General features: G+C 39.2%; 1 protein-coding gene across 2 annotated transcripts; it reads right to left on the reverse strand.

Annotated features, from left to right (window-relative positions):
- Positions 1-3101: 3101 nt before the first annotated feature.
- On the reverse strand, positions 3102-20722 carry LOC122644231 (probable glycosyltransferase At5g03795). 2 transcript variants are annotated; one of them, XR_006330258.1, is made up of 5 exons: positions 20271-20722; positions 20036-20166; positions 17674-18022; positions 14018-15004; positions 3102-3296 (listed from the first exon to the last, which is right to left on the reverse strand). XR_006330258.1 is itself a non-coding variant. In XM_043837856.1 (4 exons), the coding sequence occupies exons 1-4, from the start codon at positions 20715-20717 to the stop codon at positions 14297-14299; spliced, it is 1635 nt and encodes a 544-aa protein (XP_043693791.1). In that variant the 5' UTR covers positions 20718-20722; the 3' UTR covers positions 13880-14296. The 2 variants fall into 2 exon arrangements, 1 of the variants encoding a protein (XP_043693791.1); XM_043837856.1 differs by lacking the exon at positions 3102-3296 and having other exon boundaries at positions 13880-15004.
- Between the last annotated feature and the right edge of the window lie 3203 nt (positions 20723-23925).

A 23925-nucleotide genomic window follows, 5' to 3' on the forward strand; every position in this document is an offset into this window, starting at 1 on the left:
TGTCCAAGAAAGACCTGAAGAACAAACAAGGGAATCAAAAAACCTGAAACAACCTCGATGAAGACGGGTGGTATTTAGTGCGTAATTCCTAATGGTCCAGTAACCTAGATATGATTTTAAGGACTATTTTGGACTGCAGCATATTCTCTACTCAAAGTAGAACATGTATTGGGTTCAAAAATTGACAAATCACAGATTATCACACAAATGGGGAGCTCTAGCACCAAAGTTGCATAGCACACAGTTGTGTAACTTGTCTTCACACCTGTAAGTGAGACCCACACCAGCGTTCAAGCGAGATTCAGCCAAGCCATGCCATGCCCTGCATCATATAATGGGCTTTTGTGAGATGGTTCATTTGACCATGTACAGCATGGAGAAGGTTAGAAAAAAAATTCAAAGATGAGAAAAAAAATATGTCAGATTTTGGTGCATGTTTTAGAACATTAATTAGGGACTGGTTGTGAATGAGTAAATTGTAGATTTTTGCCTTTGGGGCTGTTCTTTTTATGAAACAGAAAAATAAACCTCAAGACAAAGCATTCACCAATACATCCAAGTCAATCTGTCCTTTCACCTGAGATTTACATGCCATAGTAGCAAACTTATAACCTATGTACTCATAGTGATTCTCCTTAACCTGAATATTTGAGAGGTTTCATTTTTCTAGCAGATTGATGTACAGATGTTTTGATTTCAATGAAGGTCTGTTTTCTATCCACACAAAAAAAAAGGAAAATTTACACATACCACCTCCTGAGGTTTGACGAAAGGATATTTTCACCCCCCAGTTTTGGAAAATTCTGCGTACCCTCCTGAGGTTTGCAAACGGTAACAAATAAGCCCATTCCGTCAGTTCATGACTAACGCTGTGAAAAATTAGATTTGAACTGACGGAATTGCCCTTACAAGGGAAGAAAAAAAAAACATCTGCAACTCATCTTCCCCAATCGATTTTGGGGAAGGGAAGATGAGTTGCAGGTATGGAACAAACTACCAATACCCTCGCCGTCCACTGTCGCCTAGGACTGCTGGATTGATCCAAACCATTAGAGTTTTAGAAAAATCAAGTGGTATTTCAATTACAAATTTATGAAATTTGGAATTAGCGGTAGTTGCAAGTCCAGTTAGGAATTGAAGCTTGTGTTCTCAGTGGGACCGATTTCAGTATCTAAAGTCCTAGGGTTTCTACAAGGACTTTTGATAATCAAACTTCAATTTCCCAAACCCTAAGCGGCGGCCCCTTGCTTTCCTACAGCTCAATTGGGTGAGATTGAGTTGGGTCTTGAAGCATTAGGGCATTCCTTCATCTGGGTCTTCAGAGGAAAAGAGAACTAGGGGCGATGGCTTCCAACAGGGGTTAAAGAGAAAGAATGGAAAATGAGAAAGAAATGGACCTCGACCTGCCGAGGCTCCCATCTTGATTGTTCGAAATCAAACTCAGTTAATTGTTGGCGATCTTTGAAGGAACAACTCTAGAATAGTTGTTAAATGGGATTATTGCTCAAGGAATAATGGAAGTCCTTGGTTATAATTAAAAGGCCTTGAACCTGAACCAGGCCTTTGTGGTGTACGTTCAAGACTAATTAGTTTGAAAGTTCTTAACTGGTTTTCTTTTAGAATAGATGGCATATCAGAGAAGGGCTGATCTCTCGAAAGTGGGGCGAGAAGGGTTTGCTAAGATTGATGAAATCTATGACCGCAAGCAAAGGCGCGATTTGACGAGTAACCCATCTTCCGATGCTTCCTCGAGAGCCTCTCTAAGCTTATTCTCCTGCAACTGCCGGAGGGTGGAAGGGTTGCCATTGCCTTCCTCTGTCGAATCCAACCCATCTCTCCTCCTACTCTTCTTCTTCAGGAATAGGGACGCACAGTGGGATATAGGTTTCCATAGTGAAAGATGCATTGATCAAAATGCTCCTCACAAAATCAATCTTTGACGGGGTAATCCAGAAATGAAGAAACAGCCACAACACACCCAGAACGCAAGCGTTAGCCCATCTAACAAACCCCCACAAAAACAAATTCAATGTACAACAGAAAGCAAAAGGAATGCGAGCTTTCTGAAAAAAATCAAACCTCTGCTTTTGAAAATTAAAACACTAATTTGAGGAGGGAAAATCGCATGGAATCGCATGGATCTGTTTCATTATATCCTAACCCATACTACCATTTCTGATTCCATTCACTCCCAACTTTAATTTGCAGAGGTTCAATTACTTTGCTCACCCCTCGCTCCAACGCTCATTCTTCTTCTTCTTCTTCAATAATCCAAGCAATAAGCAGTAGTGAAACTGCAGTGGCTTCCTCCCTTTCTAGTTTCTCCCCTTGTACAGTTGTATGTACCTGCAACTCATCTTCCCAATCGATTTGGGGAAGATGAGTTGCAGGTGTTTTTTCTTTTTTCCTCCTTTGTAAATTCCATCAGTTTAAGTCTAATTTTTAACAGTGTTAGTCATGAACTGACGGAATGGGCTTATTTGTTACCGTTTGCAAACCTCAGGGGGGTACGCAGAATTTTCCAAAACTAAGGGGGTGAAAATATCCTTTCGTCAAACCTCAAAGGTGGTATGTGTAAATTTCCCAAAAAAAAAAAAAAAACAAATGTAGAAACATGGAAAAAGGAACTAACACAATAATATTTTTAAGATTGATGAACCATGGAGGGCGTTTCGACATTTAGAAGTCACAAAATAATAATAACTATAAGGTGCTCAGCATTGCTATAGTCTATATAACAGAAATTTGAATCTGGGTACTTCAAGTATATAAAATGAATGCAGTCTTGAGACCGAATGTATAGAATCTAATTTCTGTACATTGAGAAAAACCAAATACCAGTCAAAAAGGCCGAGTTTACCAGATGCATTTGAAAGGCCAAAGGATGTAGATTGCTATTAGAAGCAGTCTAGCGGACTTGTAGTGATCCTAATACCGTGGGGATTTGAAGAATCAGGAAAACAGAGGATACATGTTTCAAAATTTAGGATTAGCGTCTAATATATTGGTTTATCTCCCTTGGAGACCAGTGTAGAAGGAAGTGAGGATATTTAAAAAATATCTCTTGGAAAGAGCTGTTACCATCACATCACCCCCCATTAAAAGCATAGATACCCCTCTCCAAAGTGAAGAAATGTCGACTCTAAAAAATGATTCTGCTAACAACAATGAATTGAATTGATCTTCTTCTTTTGTTCCCCCCATAATTCGAAGGGTTCTTATTTTCATGAACTACCTGGTTGTCTCCAGTCTCCTTTCAGGATGTTACTAGCAAATACAAAGAATCCTTACTTTACCTGTAATTGAGGATCCTGGAAGTTTTAGACTTTGCGAGGTACAAAGAAGAATGAAAAGACGATGAAGACGAGGACGTTATGCAACCATCAAAACCAATAATTTTGTAATAACAGAAGTTTTCACCCATTATCCCCTGCACACTTATTTACACTTTGATGGCGAAGTATTATTGTTCATTCTCTATCAGTGCAAGACCTGCATTTTACATATGGTAAACGTACTCTTCCACAACAACAACAACAACAACAACAACTCAGCTGTATTGCAACTAAATGGGGTTGGCTACACGGATCCTTGCCTTCCAATCAGCTCTATTCGATGTCATACTAGAAACAAGACCTTAACTATGCATGTCTGACGAAATCTCAGAGAGAAATAATGACTTGTGTCTTATGGGACACAAGCCAGCTTTATTTATAATAGAAAGGAGAAGAATCTAGAATATGTACAATGACAAATATATCCCTAGAACAATTTTACCCTTGTACCCATATTACAACTCTCTGATGCAGATTCATCATCGAAATGAGCTTATTTCTTAGAAATAAGTCTAGGGCTGGGATATATATATATTGGACCTTTGATCCCAAGGGTTTTCTATATAATAGGCCACTTTAATGAGCCTAAACTAGGGGTATATAGGTTGCATATGAGATTAGCCCAATACTTAGTTTATTTTTATGTTTTTTAAATTGAACCGGTTCATATTGGTTGCCCAACTTAGATACAATAAAATGGAAGACTTTACTAATGAGACCTTTAGTAAAAATATCAGTTAACTGATCACCATACTTAACAAAGGGTATACAAATAACTCCTTGATCTATCTTCTCTTTGATAAAATGACGATCAATCTCCACGTGCTTAGTTCTGTCATGTTGAACCGGATTATGAGCAATGCTGATGGCAGACTTACTATTAAGTGGGAACACCTAGATCCTGTAGAAGGCCTTTAAGCCATAGTACCTCACAAATACCATGCGCCATGGCACAGAACTCAGCCTCCACAATAGATCTCGCAACTACAATTTGCTTTTCTTGCTTCACCATGTCACAAGATTACCACCAATAAAGGTGAAATAGCAAGTCTTATATCTGCGATCATCTGGTGAACCAGCCTAATCAACATCTGTGAATGCTTCAACTTTCATATGACCATGGGGAGAGAAAAGTACTCCTTCCTTGAGTTGACTTCAAGTACCGAAGAATATGATTTGCTGCGTCCAAGTGTATGATATGTGGATCTTGCATATACTAACTTACCAAACGCACAACATGTGTTATATTTGGCCGAGTATGTGAGAGATAAATCAATCCGACCAACCATCCGTTGGTATAGGCCTCTATCAACTGGGTTGCCATCCTTGCTCTTCAAATGAGTATTAGCCTCAACAAGTGTATCAATAGGACGACTCCCAAGCATTCTAGTTTCAAATAAAGATCCAAGGTATACTTTCGTTGGGAGAGAAAGTTACCTTGTCTGGAACGAGCTACGTCAATGCACAGAAAATACCGTAGCTGACCCCAGTTTTAATCTCAAACTCCTGTCCCAGGTAACTTTTTAGTTTGGATATTTCAGCTGGATCACTCACTGTCATAATGATATCATCAACATAAACAACAAGAATATTGATGTGTGTACCAGATCGATTAAGTAAACAAAGTATGATCAACATTACTCTGTGTTCAGGTAACTTTTTAGTTTGGATATTTCAGCTGGATCACTCCCTGTCACAATGATATCATCAACATAAGCAATAAGAATATTGATGTGTGTGCAAGATTGATTAAATAAACAAAGTATGATCAACATTACTCTGTGTATACCCGGACACCATAGCCTTATGGAAGCGACCAAACCATGCTCTGGGAGACTGCTTTAATCCATACAACGCATGTTTCAGCTTACACACCTTCCCTTGAGTCTCCTTACTCGAAAAACCATGAGGAAGTTCCATGTACACTTCCTCTTCAAGCTCACCATGAAGGAATGCATTTTTAACATCGAGTTGATGCAATTCCCATCCTTGATTAACAACACATGAGAGAATCACCAGAATAGTGTTCATCTTCACAATGGGAGCAAAAGTCTCCTGATAATCGATGCGGTAGGTCTGAGTGAATCCCTTAGCCACAAGCCTGGCTTTATATCTATCCACAGTGCCATCAACCCTATGTTTCACAGTAAAGACCCATTTGCAACCCACGAGTTTCTTGCCTGGAGGAAGAGTCACTAGCTACCACGTGTCATTCTTACCAAGTGCCTTCATTTCTTCTAACATGGCTTCTTTCCAATGAGAGTTTGCCATAACTTCCTACTAGTTTTACGGAATGGAAACAGAAGGCTAAGAAAGCACAAAGGCACGATAGGAAGGGGAAAGAGAGTCATAAGACACAACATAAGAAATTGGAAGTTGAGTACAAGTCCTAGTTCCTTTACGAACATCAATGGGTAGCTTAAGAGGAGGAACATTACCAGACTCAGTAGGAGAACTTGGGAACAAGGGCAGCGATTAGTGAGGTAGAGTAGTGGCGGTAGTGGTATCATCTTGCTGTTTGTGAGAGCAACTCCGAACAAACACTTGTAATGGTTCACTGCCATTAGTAGGCTCCCCCTGAATGGGAGGATCGACAGATTCCCCTTGAATAGGAGAATCAACATCATCAGGAGAAATCAATGAGGCATCTATGGGGTCATCACAAGGGAAAATCAGCGGCACATCTTCACGAGTATGCTCCCCTTGAAAAGGTGCCAACCCAGAGTAGTAAGCCTCACTCTCATGAAAGACCACATCATGGAAACCAACAGACGACATGACAGCAAATGATAACACTTGTAGCCCTTCTGAGTAGCAGAGTAGCCAAGAAAATACACTAAAGACCCGGTGATCAAACTTCCCTTTCTGATGACAATTGCGAGCGGAACATACACACCCGAGCACCTTCGGTGTGACAATAAAAGTAGTGGAACCTTGAAGAGGATCCAAGGGAGAGCGGCTAGCCAAAACACGAGAAGGCATTTGGTTGATTAGATAGGCAGCAAAAAGGATAGTGTTACTCCAATACCGCGGAGGCACATGCATCTCAAACATCAACGAGTGAGCCACCCCCAATAAGTGATGATTCTTTCGTTTGACCACCCCGTTTTGGGTAGGAGTATCAACACAACTGTTTTGGTGAATGATACCCTAATCAGCCATATAAGATTGAAAAGTGCCCTCCTTGAATTCGGTATCATTATCGCTGTGTAGAATTTTCACTTTAGCATCAAACTGGGTCTTTATCATGCAATGGAACATTCAAAAACAGCAAAAGACCTCGCTCATGTTGTGCAACATGTAAACCCATGTAACTCGAGTATTATAGTCAATGAAAGTTACAAACCAACCATAACCCATTATAGAAACACACCAGGCAGGACCCCACACATCAAAATGTATTAAAAGATAAGGTGTTGTACTAATATTATATGAAAGGGGATAAACATTTCTGGTTTGCTTGGAAAAAATGCAAGCATCACAAAAGAAATTGCTCGGATTACATTGCTTGAATAAATGGGGAAAAACATGAGCTAAAGTCCTAAGAGGTGAATGATCCAAACGTCTATGCCACCGAGATAACTCAAATAAAGTTGTCGAAGAAGTATCCAATTGATGCGCCTGAGGAGTGGTAGTAGAGGCAGTCGAACGAGTAGTCTCCTCAAGCAAATATAAATGACCACTAAGTCTACCACTGCCAATCGTTTTCCCCGTCACCAAATCCTGAAAAACACAATAAGATGGGGGAAAAAGGTGACTTTGCAATTCAAATCACGAGTAAGACTACTAATAAAAAGAAGGTTAGTTCAAAAATTGGGAACATGAAGGACAAAAGATAAAGCAAGGCTGGAGGAACAATTAATGGATCCCTTCCTAGAGGCTGGAGAAAAAATTTACTGCGATAACCCAGTCACACGATTAGTAGTATCTAAGTCAACAATCTAGGGAACAGAGGCCACTAATGCACTACGATCAACGAAATAAATACCTGAACTTGGACAATACTTGAAAATTTTACTCGACAACCCAGTCACATGATTAGTAGTGCCTAAGTCTATAAACTAGGGAATAGAGGCCACTAATGCACTACGATCAACGAAGGAAATACCTGAATGGACAAAGTTACAGGCGGATGAAGCAGGAGCAGAGCTGGTAGCAGTAGATGGCGCGACTGGTGTAGGCTCTAACTTGGTCATCAGATGTTGGAGAAGTAGCAGCTCATCCTGTGATAGAGTTACCTGTGGGTGCAGTATTGGTGAGCTCAGTATGATGTACATCGCCCGAATCAGAGGATCCATGACCACGACTACGACCGCGGCCACGACCATTAGCAGGTCGGCCATGTAATTGTTAGAGTTTATGTTGTAAAGAATACTTTTGTCACTGTCTTGTTATTAGTCTTGTTAAGTTGTAATTTTGTCTTTTGTTCTGTTTTTTCCTTTTTACCTCCCTAGGGAGGCATGTGTAATTTCAAGAATATGTTAATGAAGAAAATAGGTGAGAGATGTTTTCTCCCTCACAATCGATTCTCTCCCAAACTCCTCCTCTCTTCTTCTCTTCTCCTAGCTGTAAACCCTTGTTCCTTTGCTAGAACCGATCCATTCTCCATTTCTAACTTGGTATCAGAGCTGGTTTGAGAGTCGACCAAGCTCATTCGTTGTCCTCACCTCTTTTTGGAACCCTAGAAAGGTAGAGGGTTCCATTAGAGGCTATACTATGTGAAATACTGCACATAATAGATTCAATGGAGTCATATTAGTCAAACCAACATACAATGGAAGGAGTTTAGAAGCTGCTAAAGTGGATTGAAGAAGTTTGAAGCTCAAAAAGGAACTCTCTCTCATCTCTCTACCATTTGAGATGAGACCAGGTGCATTTGGATCGCAAAGGGGTACCTTTTAAGACCCCCAATCACTTGATTAATGAAAGGACTTGGTTGAGGAGCACAACTCCATACTTTGCTGCCCCACAGGTACCGCCAGGTTGTGTTTCCTTCTCTGTGTGTGAATGTTATTGGCTGTAATGAGTGGAATGGTTAATGTTAGTTGAAGTTCCCACTATTTGAATGTCATTGGTTGTAGTGGACTGAAATGACTGATCCAGGATACCTAAAATGGGAGACTGAGAACTCCACTGTTATGACTTGGTTGATTTTCTCTATGAAACCTGAGACAGGTAGGAGATTTATGAGGAAGGAGACTGCAAAAGAAATCTGGGACAGCGTTTCCAGGACATTTGATTGAGTAGGTGATTCCATGGTTCGAGAACTCGCGAGATCTCCCTGAGTTTCTCGGTATTTCCCAAAACCGAGACAAGATGGCCATCGAAATTAAAAAGTGCAATATCTCGCTAAGATCTCGGGTCATGGACATGATTTCGGGTCTCGGTTATGGTTTTTACTCATTTCACTTAACATTTAAGAGCCAATCTCGACAGAACTCTCTAATCTTGCCGAGTTCTGTCAAGAAGCCCTCAAAACCTCTCTTCTACTCTTCATTTTTTTCATGGATTGAAAGCTTTGGAGGGTGATTTAACTGCCAAACTGAAGATTGAAGTTCACTTTTGCAACATTCGTCAAGTTTTTGAAGGATTTTTGAAAGGTAAGCCATTTTCCCTAAATCTATTTTTTTCAAAAAAAATTGATGAAACCTTGGTAGATTCATGTGATTTTAAGTTATGTTACACAACTTTGGCCGATTTATCACTTGATAGAGTCCGAATTTTTTTATTATATTTTTTGAAAAAAAAATGAATTTTTAAAAAAAAAAATAGAAAAAAATAGGATGAATACTTATTGGTTGGATGTGATTTTCATATATGTTAGACAACTTTGGATGCTTTACAGCCTCATGGAGTCATTTTTTCTTTTCACCCATTAAATTTATTTTTTATTTTTTTAGATTTAATAATAATATTATTAAAATGTTTAAAAAATATATAAAATTAACGAAAAATACCTGTTTTTGTTGGAAAATAACGCACAACATATGTACATAATGTCAAACTTCAAATGGTGTCAAATACATCATTATGTTATAATATTTTATACTTTAAGGTATAATTATTTTTAATAAAAATTTTAAATATTATTTTTAATTAAGAAAAATAAATACTAGGGTTAGGGAATAAATAAGAGATAGCTATTTGATTGTTCTAGTAGCTTCACATTATGTTTAATAGTTATGAATACAATACTTTAAGTGTTTAATACTTTATTTTAAACCAGTAATAGTTACTAATACATGCTTTTTTATATAACAATGTAACAAATAAAATATTTCTTACACAATGGGGGATATAGCATGGCTACATGGAGTCCCGATGTCCGAGGACAAAAAGAAATCAAAGTGTAACTACTGTGGAAAGATTCAAAATTCTGGAGGAGCAACTAGGTTAAAGCAACATTTGTCTAGTACAGGTAAGGATGTTGCCTCATGCCGAAATGTTCCGAGCCAAGTAAAACTGGCTATGACACTAAACTTGAGAGGAGTACGAACAAAGAAAGCTGAGAGGGAAAGACAACAAATAGCTTTTGATGAGGCAGTTCCAAAAAGGCCTGGTGTAGAGATTCGTGGAGGAGATGATACTAAATATAGACCTACACCTGGTGAGTTCGAATCAGAGGCTGAATGGAGAATTTACCAGCAGACTTTGGCAGAGAGTAGACAAAGTTTGCATTTTAACAATGTGAGAAGATATGAGTAAGTAAGAGGAGTTGGTGGATTTGGCTCAGCTGCACCAGTGCAAGAAGCTGAGAAGAGGAGAAACATTGACATAAGAGAAATCCCACAGCCCCCAGCCCGACCACAAGCACATTCCTCAGATCCCATTTTTGAGCAGGATCCATCTACCTTTAGGCAACAAGATGCCTACCAACCAACCATTCCGCAAGTGTTTGGTGGTAAACAAGAGGAAGCATGGAAAGCCTTTAGTAAGTTCATGCTATACAATGGCATTCCAACTAATGTAGCACAAGGAACATACTATAATGCATTCTTTGACGCTGCAGGGAGGGCTGGCCCAGGATGGAAGGGGTCTTCACCATATGAATTATATAATGTATATTTGCCTCAAGAGGTAGAGGAGCTGAAAGAGTACATAGAGGGTCTGAAGCCAAGGTGGGACACATATGGGGTTACCCTTATGGCTGATGGTTGGACTGGACCTACTAGACAGTCCATTATAAATTTTATGGTGAGTTGTAATGGGAAGACTGTATTCTTGAAGTCTGTCAATGCATCAAAGCATGTAAAGGATGCATCATACTTGTATAAACTACTGAAGCAAGTAGTGGAGGAAGATATAGGAGCAAAGAACATTATCCAAATTGTGACGGATAACGGTTCTAATTTTAAAAAGGCTAGAGAGAAGTTGATGAACAAGAAGAGTAAGAGGATCCGCCTCTTTTAGACTCCATGTGTAGTACATTCCATTGATTTAATGCTGAAGGACATGGAAAAAAAAAGCTTTGGTGGCTAGTGTGATCAATAGGGCAAGGCAAGTGACCAACTTTGTATATAACCATGGTTATGCTTTAGCCATGATGAGGGAAAAATGCAAGGGGGATTTAGTGAGGCCTGATGTCACTCGATTTGCCACCAATTACATTGCATTGAAGAGCTTTCAGACGAAGGTGATAGGTCTGAGGTATATGTTTGCAAGTGAACAGTGGTTTGGTTGGCATGGTTCTAAGTCAGAAGAAGGGGAGGCAGCACAACAAACCATTGCAAGTGATCAATTTTGGAAGGATTTGCATAAAGTTGTTGCCATATTAGAGCCAGTGGTGGCAGTACTAAAGATGGTTGACACGGAGAAGACGCTTACCTTACCCCACATATACGCTGCCCGGGAGAAGATGAAGGAAATGGTCCGAGTTACAATACCCCGAAGTGCTAGGTCATACATTAACATCATTGATGTGCGGTGGGAGAAGCACTTGAGTCATCCATTGCATAAAGCTGGTGAGTTCAACACTTCAACATACTTTACACTTTATATGAGTTTTTACATTTACATATTCAAAATTCAAAAGTATTAAGTCACTAACAAGTTATATTTGTGGTTTCCCTTTTAGTAGCATACTATTTGAATCCAAAGTACTAGTACTTGCATGATCTTGGGCTAGACACAGATTTGTTAGTGGCAGTTCAAATTGTTATTGAGAAGTTAGAGCCCAATGCCAAGACACAAGCTGACTGCAATGACGAGGTGAGAATATGGGACTTTGGTACTTTGGTAGTAAGTAAAGGAATGTAATTACTAAATAGCAAATACTAATGCCTCTAACAATGTTTGAAATTTAAAATGAAAATAGATCAAATTCTTCAGAGAAGCCTCAGCAAGTTTCAGTCGAAAAGCTGCAGTGGAGGATAGACAAAAGTCAGACCCTGGTAGGTGGCATGACATTACATTTATAAGCTATAATTTTATCCCTTTAGAATGCACATATTCTTAATATTCTATGTTTATAATGCAGCTGACTGGTGGGTGCTTTATGGCACAAGTTCACCCAACCTGAGGAAGATAGCAGTGAAAGTGCTCTCACAAACTTGTTCATCCTCTGGGTGCGAGCGCAACTGGAGTACATTCGCATTGATACACTCAAAGAGGCGGAACAGATTGGGTAATCAACGACTGGAGCAGTTGGTGTATGTGCATTATAATATGAGACTAAGGATGAGGCACATATGTGAAGAATTTGAAACCAATGACAAAGATCCCATCGAACTAGCCAACATATTCCAAGAGGACTCTGATGATGATAAGGATCCCCTATTCCAGTGGGTGAGGGATCGTGGTGCACCAGATTTGGATGAGCCTGGAGGTAGGCCCGACTCGACCATTGCGTCCGTAACCGGTACAGATGTTGAGGACTATATGTCGCAAGAGGGGCGTGCACATTCAGAGTCACTGAGACCTTTTGAGGCTGCAACCGGAACTGCTCCTGATGATGATGATAATGGTGATGACCCTGTTGGTGGTGGTGGTGGTGGCATGCAGAATGGTGGTTATTATGATGATTGTCACGAGGGGATGCGTGAGCAATACCAGCATGAAGTGGGAACGCAGGAGGACCCTGTGCGTTACACAAGTGAGTCTCAGTTTACACATGCCACACAAGATTAAGACCATGGTAGCCACAATAAAACGTACAAGAGAAGGACGGGTCGCAAACACAACCAACCTCAGCATGATGACACGAGTATGAACACCATGCTACCAAGTTTTGGAAGCATGAGTATGGATACTGGTAGTGAGTATTAGTCGTGGCATTCATCTCAGCCTCATCATCATTATGATTATGGCCAGGAGAGCACCAGTTCTGAATATAATGCCTATGGTCAGTTTGGCCAGTCAACACATGAGTTTGACAATCAAAGCACTGGGTTTGGTATTGGGCCCACATTCCTAGTCCTATACACGCCTCAATATGACAGTAGCAGAAGCAGTGGATCTCACACTTCATGGCAACTGTCTCACGCCACATGGCAACAACTATACCCTAGGATAAGGGCCTTGCTATATGTGGATGACAACTCTTATATGAATGTTGTGGAGAACTATATGCAATAGTGGAGCAACAATATGTCATGGGAAGACTATGTGGGACAAGTGGAGAATGAATATGTGATTCAATCTCATTGTATGTGATGATAGTTGTAAGTTGTAACATTGTTAAACTTAAACAATTTGATGTATCACTTTAACATTTGTAATGCTTATTAAGTTGTTTTACCATTAATTGAATGTTTTGCTAGCTTTCTATTACTAAATTATATCATTAATGTGTAGAGTATGGTATTTTAGTACGTCGTCGCCTACCAACTTAGGGTCCGATGTAAAAGTCCTATTTGGACTTTGTTTTTGCAAAATCTGATAATGCCATTGTGTTTAAATGGCCTAAAATAAGCTGAATACCAACTTTCAGACCCAAAATAGGTCTAAAACCCACTGAGATGGGGTTTCGAGTCGGAAAAAAAAAATGCAAAAACTCGCAGAGATCTCGACTCGACTCGATTTTTGGCTGGGCCGAGATGCCTCCAAGACCCGAGTTTTCGAACCTTGGGTGATTCAGCAAAGGTTATCAAATGCTCCAAAAGGTTATCATCTACATTATTATCCCATCCCAATTAGACAACTAAAAATAATATAAATAAGAAAAATATCCTCCTAAAAAATAGCCCACGACTGGGCTGAAGATAATTTCCTGAAATCCTGGAATTTCGGAAACCATAAGCCTTTTAAAAGACCTCCAACCGGGCCCCCATGAGTTGTATGGTGACGAGGTCTTGATTTTCAGGAACTCCAAATCGCAAGATTTAGACCTCCTTCAAATGGGTCACACAAATCCTTGTTTTAAGGAAACCAGAAAACTCCACATGCAAGGTAGGCAAGAGTTACTGTTCATGCAAACAGTAAACTGGTTCTATAGTAAACCAAATCAAACCAAAAAGGTTCAGATCTGGACCCAACAAGCCTAAACCCGTAGGAACTGATATTTTTTCTCTCCTTTTTCCAAGAGAATACTGCAACATAACTGCATCAGAAGACCATGGATTTGGTGGAAAATACGTATGAGAAGCCTAGAGATCCCCTGCTATCAGAATTACAATAATCATGGGCTCATGGTACAAAATAACTACACAGAAGACTGGATTATGAATTGTGAATTGAGTCCATACCTGAAATACAAAATCATCATTCCGCTCCATTTCTGTTTCATATGGTCAGATACTCGAACTTATCAATGCTCACATGTCACTGTGCATCAAACTGTACACTCTCAACCACAGAAAATAATTGGCACCTTGGTTCCAAGAAAATACCAGAAATGCACCATTCACCTCAAATGTCCACAACAATTTGAAGTCCTTTCATCCTCTTCAAGGTTGTCCATCCTCTGCAGGATGGTTTGCTGAGTGCTGACTGAATATTTTAGATAAAGAAGTTGGTACACCAAATTAATCACCAACAGAAATTTTCGAATCCTGTGGAAGTTCAATCTGGTTCAGCCTACTGAACCAAAGTGAATGCAAAATCATATGAAACAAATCATATCTGACTGGTCTTGTGTTCCAAAGAAAATGCTTCTGCAACATCTTCACATTTATTTGCAAAGAAAGATAGTGTCTGAGGGGGATAGCCAGGAGAATCTCCTTCAGATTTGCTATATCCTTTTCTGCCACAATTACAGAGAATGCGCTCCAATCAAGCACTTCATTGAATGGCGGGACAAAATTATCTGCAATGATCACAGGAACACACTCATAATAGATTGCCTCAACAATCCTAGGGCTGTTCACCTCGTATCCCATTGGACAGATACAAAATCTGCTCGATTTCATGTGTTCAACGTAAGACATCTTCCTGGAGACACTGATCGGCAGAGGCCCATATATCCTCATGTCTTCATCTTTATCACCCCAGTGTTTCAGCAATATGGGGCGGACCCTACCATGCATGTTTCCAGCAAAGAAGGCAAGGACCGGGCGTCGAGAGACTCTTTTGCCCCCAACATATTTGATAGGCCTCCTGGGATTTCTAATTGTGGTTTCTGGCAGGGAGACATCCTTTCCAGAAACAAAGATTCCTTCAGATAAGTCAGCATTGCAGAGAGCTTTAATGGTGTTTCTGCGAAGTTCCTTGTGTTCATTCACGGTGTATGGACCCTGCACAAGATTAAGATCCGATACAAAAATATCTTTGAGAAACTGGACTATATAAAAACTAGATAAGTTTTGAAATAGGAAAAATAATTGCTTAAATTTCAATAGCAAAAGTAAAACTGTAGGCTACGTTTGGTTGCAAGGGAAATTAAAGGGAAGGGAAGTGAAAATTTTCAAACTTTAAAAAGAAACTTTTGTAATGATTACCCCATGTGATAGTATAAACTACTTAAATTTCATACCATATTTAGTAATGATACATTTTACATGTAATTTTTATTTTACTTTTTAAACCAAAGGAAATTGGATGCAAAAAAAAGTGAAATTTAATAACCAAATATGGAATGATTTGGAGTTAGTGATATAGTCACATGGGGTAATGATTATAAAAGTTTCCCTTTTAAGTTAAAAAATTTCACTTCCCTTCCCTTTATTTTCCCTTGCAACCAAACGGAGCCGTAAGTTCAGAAAATCACATATTGCATAGGAAAATTGGAGGGAGAGTAATCATGTCAGTCACTGAGATGTAGTTTCAAATTAAATTTTGGTGGAAGGTAAGAAAAAGAGAATCAATAGTAGATGCAAGTGCATTTGTCAAAAAAAAATTTAGAAACATGTGGACCTTGGAGATGGTATATCTAACAAACCCAAGATATGTAACCAGTTTCTGCAAGTAGAGAGAGAGAGAGAGAGAGAGAGAGAGAGAGAGAGAGACCAAGAAGATGGAGGAAGTGCTGGCGATAAAAGATAGTCTATTGTACCAGCCTTATGTCATTATATATAGAAACCAAATAATAGAGTTACAAGGGAGACATGACTCTAACAACTCTTACCTAGATAAGCCTAATACCTAATTACAATAGGAAACTGAAACATAACTACACTAGGACATAACAACTAAATCCCAATTTTCACTTAGCCAAGACAATCACCCCACGGTATTTATCTTCAACAATATACCAATGGCATAGTATACATATGACACTCAAATAGGATGGGAGCAGAGTGATGAAAAGGGGGTGTTAAATGCTAGTCCACACCAATAGGCCCAACCGGTTAAAGCTTGACAATGGACTGACGGTTAGTAAACGGCACAGTGTCGGGCCTAGCCCGATTATGGACAGGTCATTCTCGGTGTTTGGTTGTAGCCCAATGGGCACCAGAACAGAACCATTACCCAACCGTGTATAGCCTAATCAGCCCATTTATAGCCCTATTAGCCCGTTTATGACCCATTGATAGCCTGATTAGCTCGTTTACAGCCCGATTATGAATCGGTAACCAACTGAACAATAGAGATGTGTCCATGCCTGGCCCACGAGGCCCGATTAACCAAGCGGTTGGTAACAATGTGGGGCCTTAAATTGGTGGGGACCGATTAGGCCCGACCGAAGCCAGCCAGTTAACACCACCTAATGGAAATCATCCAAAACATCAAATTCAGATATCTGCTTGGTTAGAAATTACCAGATCGGATAACACTAATCATCAAGGGCTGCAACTCACCCCAGATTGGTCCAGGTTGGCATCAACCCTAGCCCAGCTAGAGAGTAAGCACCCTCAAACCTAACCCAGCACATCCCAACATCTGGTTTAAGTTTTCATACCCTAACCCAGTCCAACTAATCTCCCCACCCTAAAGAGGGGGGTGGGGAGATCAGGTTAGGTCAGGTTGGCTTATTCTATCATGTATATTGAAGCTATGATGTACTAAAAGAGCTACCCAGTGCACGAGGGTTCCACTACTGCAGGGTCTAGGAGGGGCAAATGTACAAAGTCTTACACCCGCTTCACAGGAGAGGCTGTTTCCAAGTTTTGAATCCGCAACCAACAGGTTGAAGCTATGATGTACTATAATAGCAATATTAATTTTCATATTATAATGCTTCCGACCTACTATTGTAACCCACAGGATTATCAGCCAGTCATTAATCATCCCCTATAGATCATACTGAATCAACAGACTCTGGTTGCTGTTATATATCTAAACTAAGAATGTACAAACATCATACTTTCTATTATATTTAGGCTTGGATATGTATATCTACTACATACATTTACATGCAGGTTGAGTTTAGGCAGAACAGAGTTGAACTGGAGGCCTCAATCCTACCCTAGCTGGGAGAAATTTGGGCCGGTTCCCATCTGGTCTGGTGGAGTCAGGTCCAAGTTGCACCCCTATGACCATAGACATCATTTCACATTCTTGTATCATCAGGTAAGAAATATGCAAGAACTAGAATGATTAGGGTTATAAAATCAACTCAACTTTTGGCCTAGCAAGCCTCTTAGGTGGGTCTGAGTTTCTTGCATGTGCAACATTTTTGCAACTGTAACTCTTAAGGATGGTGCATCCATTCCTGAATCTAAGCAAGAGTACAATAGATTTCTTCAATGAATTTATGCTTAATTCCAAAACTGAAAAACCCTTACATGTTTTCTCCTTGCGATTGGAAAGTTTATCTAGAAAGCCACTCAAAATCTCATAAGGATTATTCGTTTCATATTACTCAACAGTTTCAATGAGGATATTTGACAATTGAAACTACAAAAGCCCCATATATAGGATTTTCTTTTGACTCTCATGTTTTACTAAGATCTTATAGAGTTAGGAAAATAAAATAGGCCTCTTTAAGCAGAAAGAATCGACAAGTGAAGAATAACTACCATACCCAATCATGGCAAGCAACCAGAAAATGATCTGATCCTCGTGTGTGGTTCCAAAAAGGATATTTTGCAGCAATCATGTTCACATAGTCCCTCAGATATTTTGATAAAGGTCGTAAATCATGTGAGTCAGGCACATATAGAGTGATCTCCAGCTGGCGTGCACTATATGGAAGATAGAATAAGTGAGCTTTTTTTGGGTCCCTTGTGACAAACTGCCTGTTTTCCTTAATTAACTTCATAAACCATCCTTCAGAAGCATAAATGCCTCTCAGATATGGTTGGTGAAAAATTGGCCTCCTTCCATCAGGGTAGATGTAAACTTTAAGTATGTTTTCCATCAATTCATAGCTCCTGAAATATTGAAATTCACCTTTTCAATGTACCAATTTCCATGGGAAAAACTGGAAGAGAACGTAAGAATTTTCTACAGGGATGAAACAGCTTGCTAATAATACTGACCTGAATAATATGATAGGGGGTGGAAAATAACCATATGATAAAAATAGCAGTTAACAGAAACTAGATAATTAAACCCTAACCAAATGAAATTGGATGAAAAATGGCAAATTAGTCCACTATATTGATTTACGAAAACTTTACCACAAGTACAGTTATGGGGCCGGTTTTTGTGCACGGTCGTGCATGTACATGGCTAGTGTTTTGGCCCTTCATCCAGTAGGGGGCAGAAATGGTATTACACACCCTCCCTCTCTTCCCCATCCAACATCTGAAGCGATGGTTGTGTTCATACACGGCCTTGCATAAAACCTTTCACCTAATTTTATACTATCCATGATGGCTTATTTCTAAATTTAGATTATGTATAATTTCAAGGAAGATGATGAAACAGCTATAGACATGAACATCTGAATAGAAGGATATATGACAGAGTTATGTATCACCTCCATCTCCACCAAAATAAAACGGTGGTGATCAGCCCATCATTGAGTCTAAGCTGCACAAAATTTTTGGATATAGGCAATGAAACAACATCAAAAGACAACAGAAATGTGCAAAACCATTTCAATTTTTTTTGACACAAGCTCCATGTTAAGGCAGTAGACAATGCAGGGACCATATAATGCTGTTTTGATCACCCCGAAAATTTTCCATATGCCTCAGTCAAAAAGGATTTACTGCCGACAAAATAAATTACAGATTTTTCCCAAGACTGCTAATTTATCAACTGTCAGGTGACAGTACAACTATGAAATAACAAAGACATAGGCTAATGAAGAAAATGATCACTGGGAATATCTGAAAATGCAATAAGGGTAAATTACAATAGTGAAAACTTCTGTTTCTTGCACCCAAATCCCAGTTATAGCCATATTTCTCAGAATATTTCCTTCCAAATAGCCAAAGATTCTTACAAAATGAAAACTTCCATTAAATGAGCTCATTCTAGCTTTTCAGGTTTCCGATATAACATGAGAAGATAATCAAGTTTTATAAGAAAATTTTCCCTTCAAAATCTGAACTGAAGGAGATTAACAAAAGCCCACCAGCTAACATGTTTCCATGGTTGCCCTACATTCTGCTCCATCAAGCATACTGGTCTTGTTTCTGTTTTATGAATTCCATCAAGTCCGATCAGGCTCATGCAGATTAGATAGATCCAAAGAAAACCTTCACTTCATCCACTAAACTGCGTTTATATGATCTCAATCTTTCCTCTTTAGGGATAATCGAACTGATAAGGGAAATGATCATGATTGACCGTTCCCATCCATTAACCTTCACTAAAGCCTAATTTCCTCTTCAGAAATTCAGAACTTAACTATTAGTTTTATCCTAAAAAAATTGTTAGGATAAATGTGCAGCGATCGGCAATAACTTCTACATTCTATTGGGGAAAGAGAGCCCAATCAAAAGGGTATACAGATGGCCTTCCTATCCTTTACAAGGCCTAAAACATTCCAAGACTGTCTAAGAAAGAGGTAGCTAACGCAGATTAGTGACAGTAACAGACATATCAACAGAACCATTACATACTGAAGCCCAGAAAATAACCAACTCTTGTATATGGGGCACATACCGCTGGCAGAAAAGAGCATGCCTTAAGATACATAAAACAGCGATAAACTTCATGCATGTACTACCACCCAACTCTATCTTCTAATATCCAACATGACAAAATAAAAGAAAATGGGATTTTTCATTACTAAATATTCAGGAGAATAAGGTGCCAGAAAATTTTATGTCTAAGCTATACATTCATTTTTCAGTGCTACACATTGATCATCTAAACAAATAATAAATGCATTTTATAACTTCAGATAAATTTCATAATCCAATTTCCCATCCAAAACGAAGATTATTTAAGCAGGATAAAACTGGTAATGGAACTCTTATAAGACTCACCTTTTAAAAATAGAAACATTCCGAAACAAAGGGGAATGGAGGTCAGGATCATCAGTGACTATTGGAGCATGTTTTATCTCTTTCTTGGCATAGACAAGTGCTTCTTCAGGCGGCAAGGACCATACGTATCTCTACTCATTTAAGACCAAAGAAAACAAGCAATGATAAGGTTAAGGCTCTTCGGAGAGTTTTTCTAAGAATAAAAAGGAAAAGATGAAACCCCCATAGATTTTACCTTCCAGGAAGAGTAATCTTTTTTTGGGGGAGGAGGTGCAACCTCGGGCTCATCAGAAATGCCTTTGACATCCTTCCTTTCCTTGCTTGTAGAATTTATAATTGGTGAATCCTTGAGACTTTTTTCCGCGCTTGGCACTAATTGTTTTAAGCCAGTAAAATTCCGTGTAGTAGTAGAGGAAACTGGAAACAACGAAAACTGTTCAACCCTTTCCCGAGGAGGAGCTTGATTCACCTGCTCTGTATCATTCAAGGCTTTATAGGATGAAACCGTAACCGACGGCAAGAGAAACCAGATAGTTAGAGGATTAGGGAGTGTGCAGGTCTGAAGCACAGCCCCAGCCGTTGTCACGACGGCCGCAATAAGAAACAGTTTACTGCAATTGCTTCTATAACCTGGGCATCGGCGTCTGACTACTCTCATTTGAGCTGCCGAGATAAGCTGCATTAAGTTCTTCAACGAAGCCAATAAACTGGATTCTCCAAAGAGGTCAATGTCCGATTCCTCTCCCATTACTTCATTAGAATTGCAAGTTAAAAAATTCCCAACGCCCAGATATAAAAGCAAGAGACTGGAACATGCAGCCCAAAAAGAAGAAAGGGATTGCAGAACTAGGAAGCCACCTGTTACCAGAAAAAAAGCAACCACATTCAAGAAGTTTCCAGCTTGATTAAGAAAGGGTGAAAAAAAGAACATACAAAAGGATCTGAAATTAAAAGAAATGACAGTTTGGGATGAAACCTTTTAACAAAAAAAGGATTTCGGCACCTCCATCAGAGCTTGAAGAAGCAGATCAATAAGAGAATTAAGAGATGCAATCTTCCTTTTACTAATTAATGGCAAAGTATTTGCTTCGAGCTAATCTACGCGTAGTGCAGAGTAATTAACCCAAAACAAAGGAAAAAAGGGAAAGATTTGCGGGGGTTTCTGTGATCAAGAAATGAAAAACAAAGGCGCAAAGCAGGGGAGAGAGAGAGTTGTTTGAGCAGGGGTTGGTTGGTTCGGGCGACCTCCGACGGAGGTTGGTGAGCAGTGAGCTTTGCAGGTAGGGAAACCATAGGCGCGAACGCTAACGATAGCGAAGTGTTGAGAAATTCCGGCGGCTTTATTAAACTGTGGAGTCCACAGAGGAGTGACGTGAAGAAACGGATAAGAACAGTCGTGAGTCCTTCAAAGCACCCGATCCAAAGCGGACGATCATAATTCACAGTGCACACTGACACCTTAAGAACAACGAGCAATTATGGACTGTTGTGCTTTTATTTAATCAGTAAGGCTCCGTTCAGTGAGGATCCTCTCACATGAGGGCGAGGTATTGGCTTTAAGCCTTGTACTAAAAAAAACTGGCATCATCATGGTTATAGTACACGTATCGGATCGGGTATCGATCAACTTAAAAATCAATATTGAATCGGCCAGGATCGATCATGTTGAAAAAATTTGCCCCTGATATTCATTTAAAATAATTTTTTCTTTAATCATTTTATACTTTCTCCGTACTATGTCATTGATACGATATCAACATAATATCAATACTTAGAACCATCGCCATTATGTGTCATTGAGATTCTAATCCAACGGATAGTTGAAAATTTGGATTTTCAGTTTTGGCTAAAACGAGATGGCTTAGTTGATTCAAAATTTTTGAAAATCTGATCAAGAGTCGTGTAAAATAAGTCGTGGTAAAAAATGATAGGAATCTATCACAACTCATCCAAGTCAAAAGAGATTTGGTCTTTTCATCGGAATCATAAAAAAAATTGATGAGTCTAATCATTTTTTAAAATACCATTAAATTGTTCTAATTGAGTTGAATAGAATGGTAAAAATCCCTCGCATTCTCCTATTTGACAGTTCGTTGAGAGAAAATGAAATGCTAAATCATTATGCAATTTCTTGTTGGATATCAATGGTAACAATCGTAAAGCTTCTCCTCTTTTCTTTTCAGTTTATTGAATTATTCCTAAACTGAACTATGTACACAATGAACTTGTGTACAACTATGTACACAATGAACTTGTGTTGAACCTACAGTCCCTCATGAATGACAGAACGAGGGTGGAAGTTGGGATGAGGGAGAGGATTCCATTTTTGTTTTCAGGTGGTGAATACTATTTACTTATAAATAGAAAATTTATATGAACATTAATTCCCTAACATATATAATAGAAGTTTGAAGAATAGTATATTCATGATATATATATATATATATTTTTTTTTTGTATTTTCAAGTTTTTCCATATTTTTCTGTATTTTCTGATTATTATTATTATTATTTAAAAAAAAAAATATGACTGGCCATGACTAAGTTTGACAACCTAGCGTTTTCCAATAATGATCCAACTTCACTTAGAAAACCTGCTCTCCATGTGAGAACCAACCGATAAATTATTTAAAAAAATAAAGAACTTGAGTCAGGAGCCTCTGACAGGTATGAAGTTCTGTAAGCACCACCTTTTTTTCAATAAACAAATTGCAAATTATTCTAGGTTACGTCACATAAGATTTACGTTACTGATCTTCCGTATTTTGTTATGATGTTGGAATCTCCCATACTCTTCTATCCAAACAAAAAATTAAAAGAATTCCCATAACCAATACTCTATATTTTTTGGAAGAGGCTTACGGCATCATGGTTGTCCCCAATGGAGAAAGTGGGACGGGAATATGGTGGAAAAGTATCTTTTTCAATTTCTTAAAGTGTGGCAGTGTCATAGTACTAGGTGGAGATGTCGACACCTGACAGCTATTGCGTCCAACGGTCCATATCAATGGGATTCGATCGTTGAATGCAACAGCTACTAGGTGTCAACATCTCCACTGCCGCACTGCCGCACTGCCATACTTTAGGAATTGAAGAGGATAATAATCCATCAGTAGTGATAAGCTGAGTCATTTCCATAGGAAATGGGAAAGCGAAAGACTTAAGCTGGGACAGCGTCGGTGTGCCTAGTTTTTACCCATATATTTTTTAGGAAAAACAACTTTATCCAGAAGTGTGGCCTACAGGCTCTACACTAGCATTCCTATGAGTCTATCTCTCTCTTCCCTATATGAAAAGACACTTCTGCCCCCTTATTTTGAAGAGCAGAGAGATAGACACATGAGAGTGATGAGATAGGCCACACTCCCAGGCATAAAACGACTTCCCATATTTTTTGGCAAGAGATCTCTACTTGGTTGCATGGATTCTACATGGACATTTGGGCCAATGAGGGAAGCACACCTGGGTATCTACCCAGGGGCAGAGGCATCATTTCACAGTGCCCTGTGAGAGGGCATAGGAAACAGCACCAAGTAGAGATCTTTTCCCCTATTTTTTTTCTAGAGAAAAGTTTCATGTGGGAGATGTATTGCACTCTCACATAGTGGAAGGGCAAAATGATCGCTTCCACCCCGGTGAAAGACGAAAATCTTGCTCCCCCATGATGCTTCCATGTGCACTCTAATTTGGTTCTACATGCATGCAAGGTAGGGGCTATGCTCCCCACCGAGAATTCTTGCCCCTTTTAGGTTTTTTATACTCTCTACAAGAAGCTACGCAAAGTTAATTTTATTTTCGATTAAGGAGACAATTGAGCATGCCACTAGCTTTCTTGGAACTAGCAGAGGCACAACGGAGAGCATGGGATGGGGAGGGCAGGGGGTCATTTTC

The sequence above is a fragment of the Telopea speciosissima genome, chromosome 1 (genome assembly GCF_018873765.1).
Source record: "Telopea speciosissima isolate NSW1024214 ecotype Mountain lineage chromosome 1, Tspe_v1, whole genome shotgun sequence".
Classification (NCBI taxonomy): domain Eukaryota; kingdom Viridiplantae; phylum Streptophyta; class Magnoliopsida; order Proteales; family Proteaceae; genus Telopea; species Telopea speciosissima.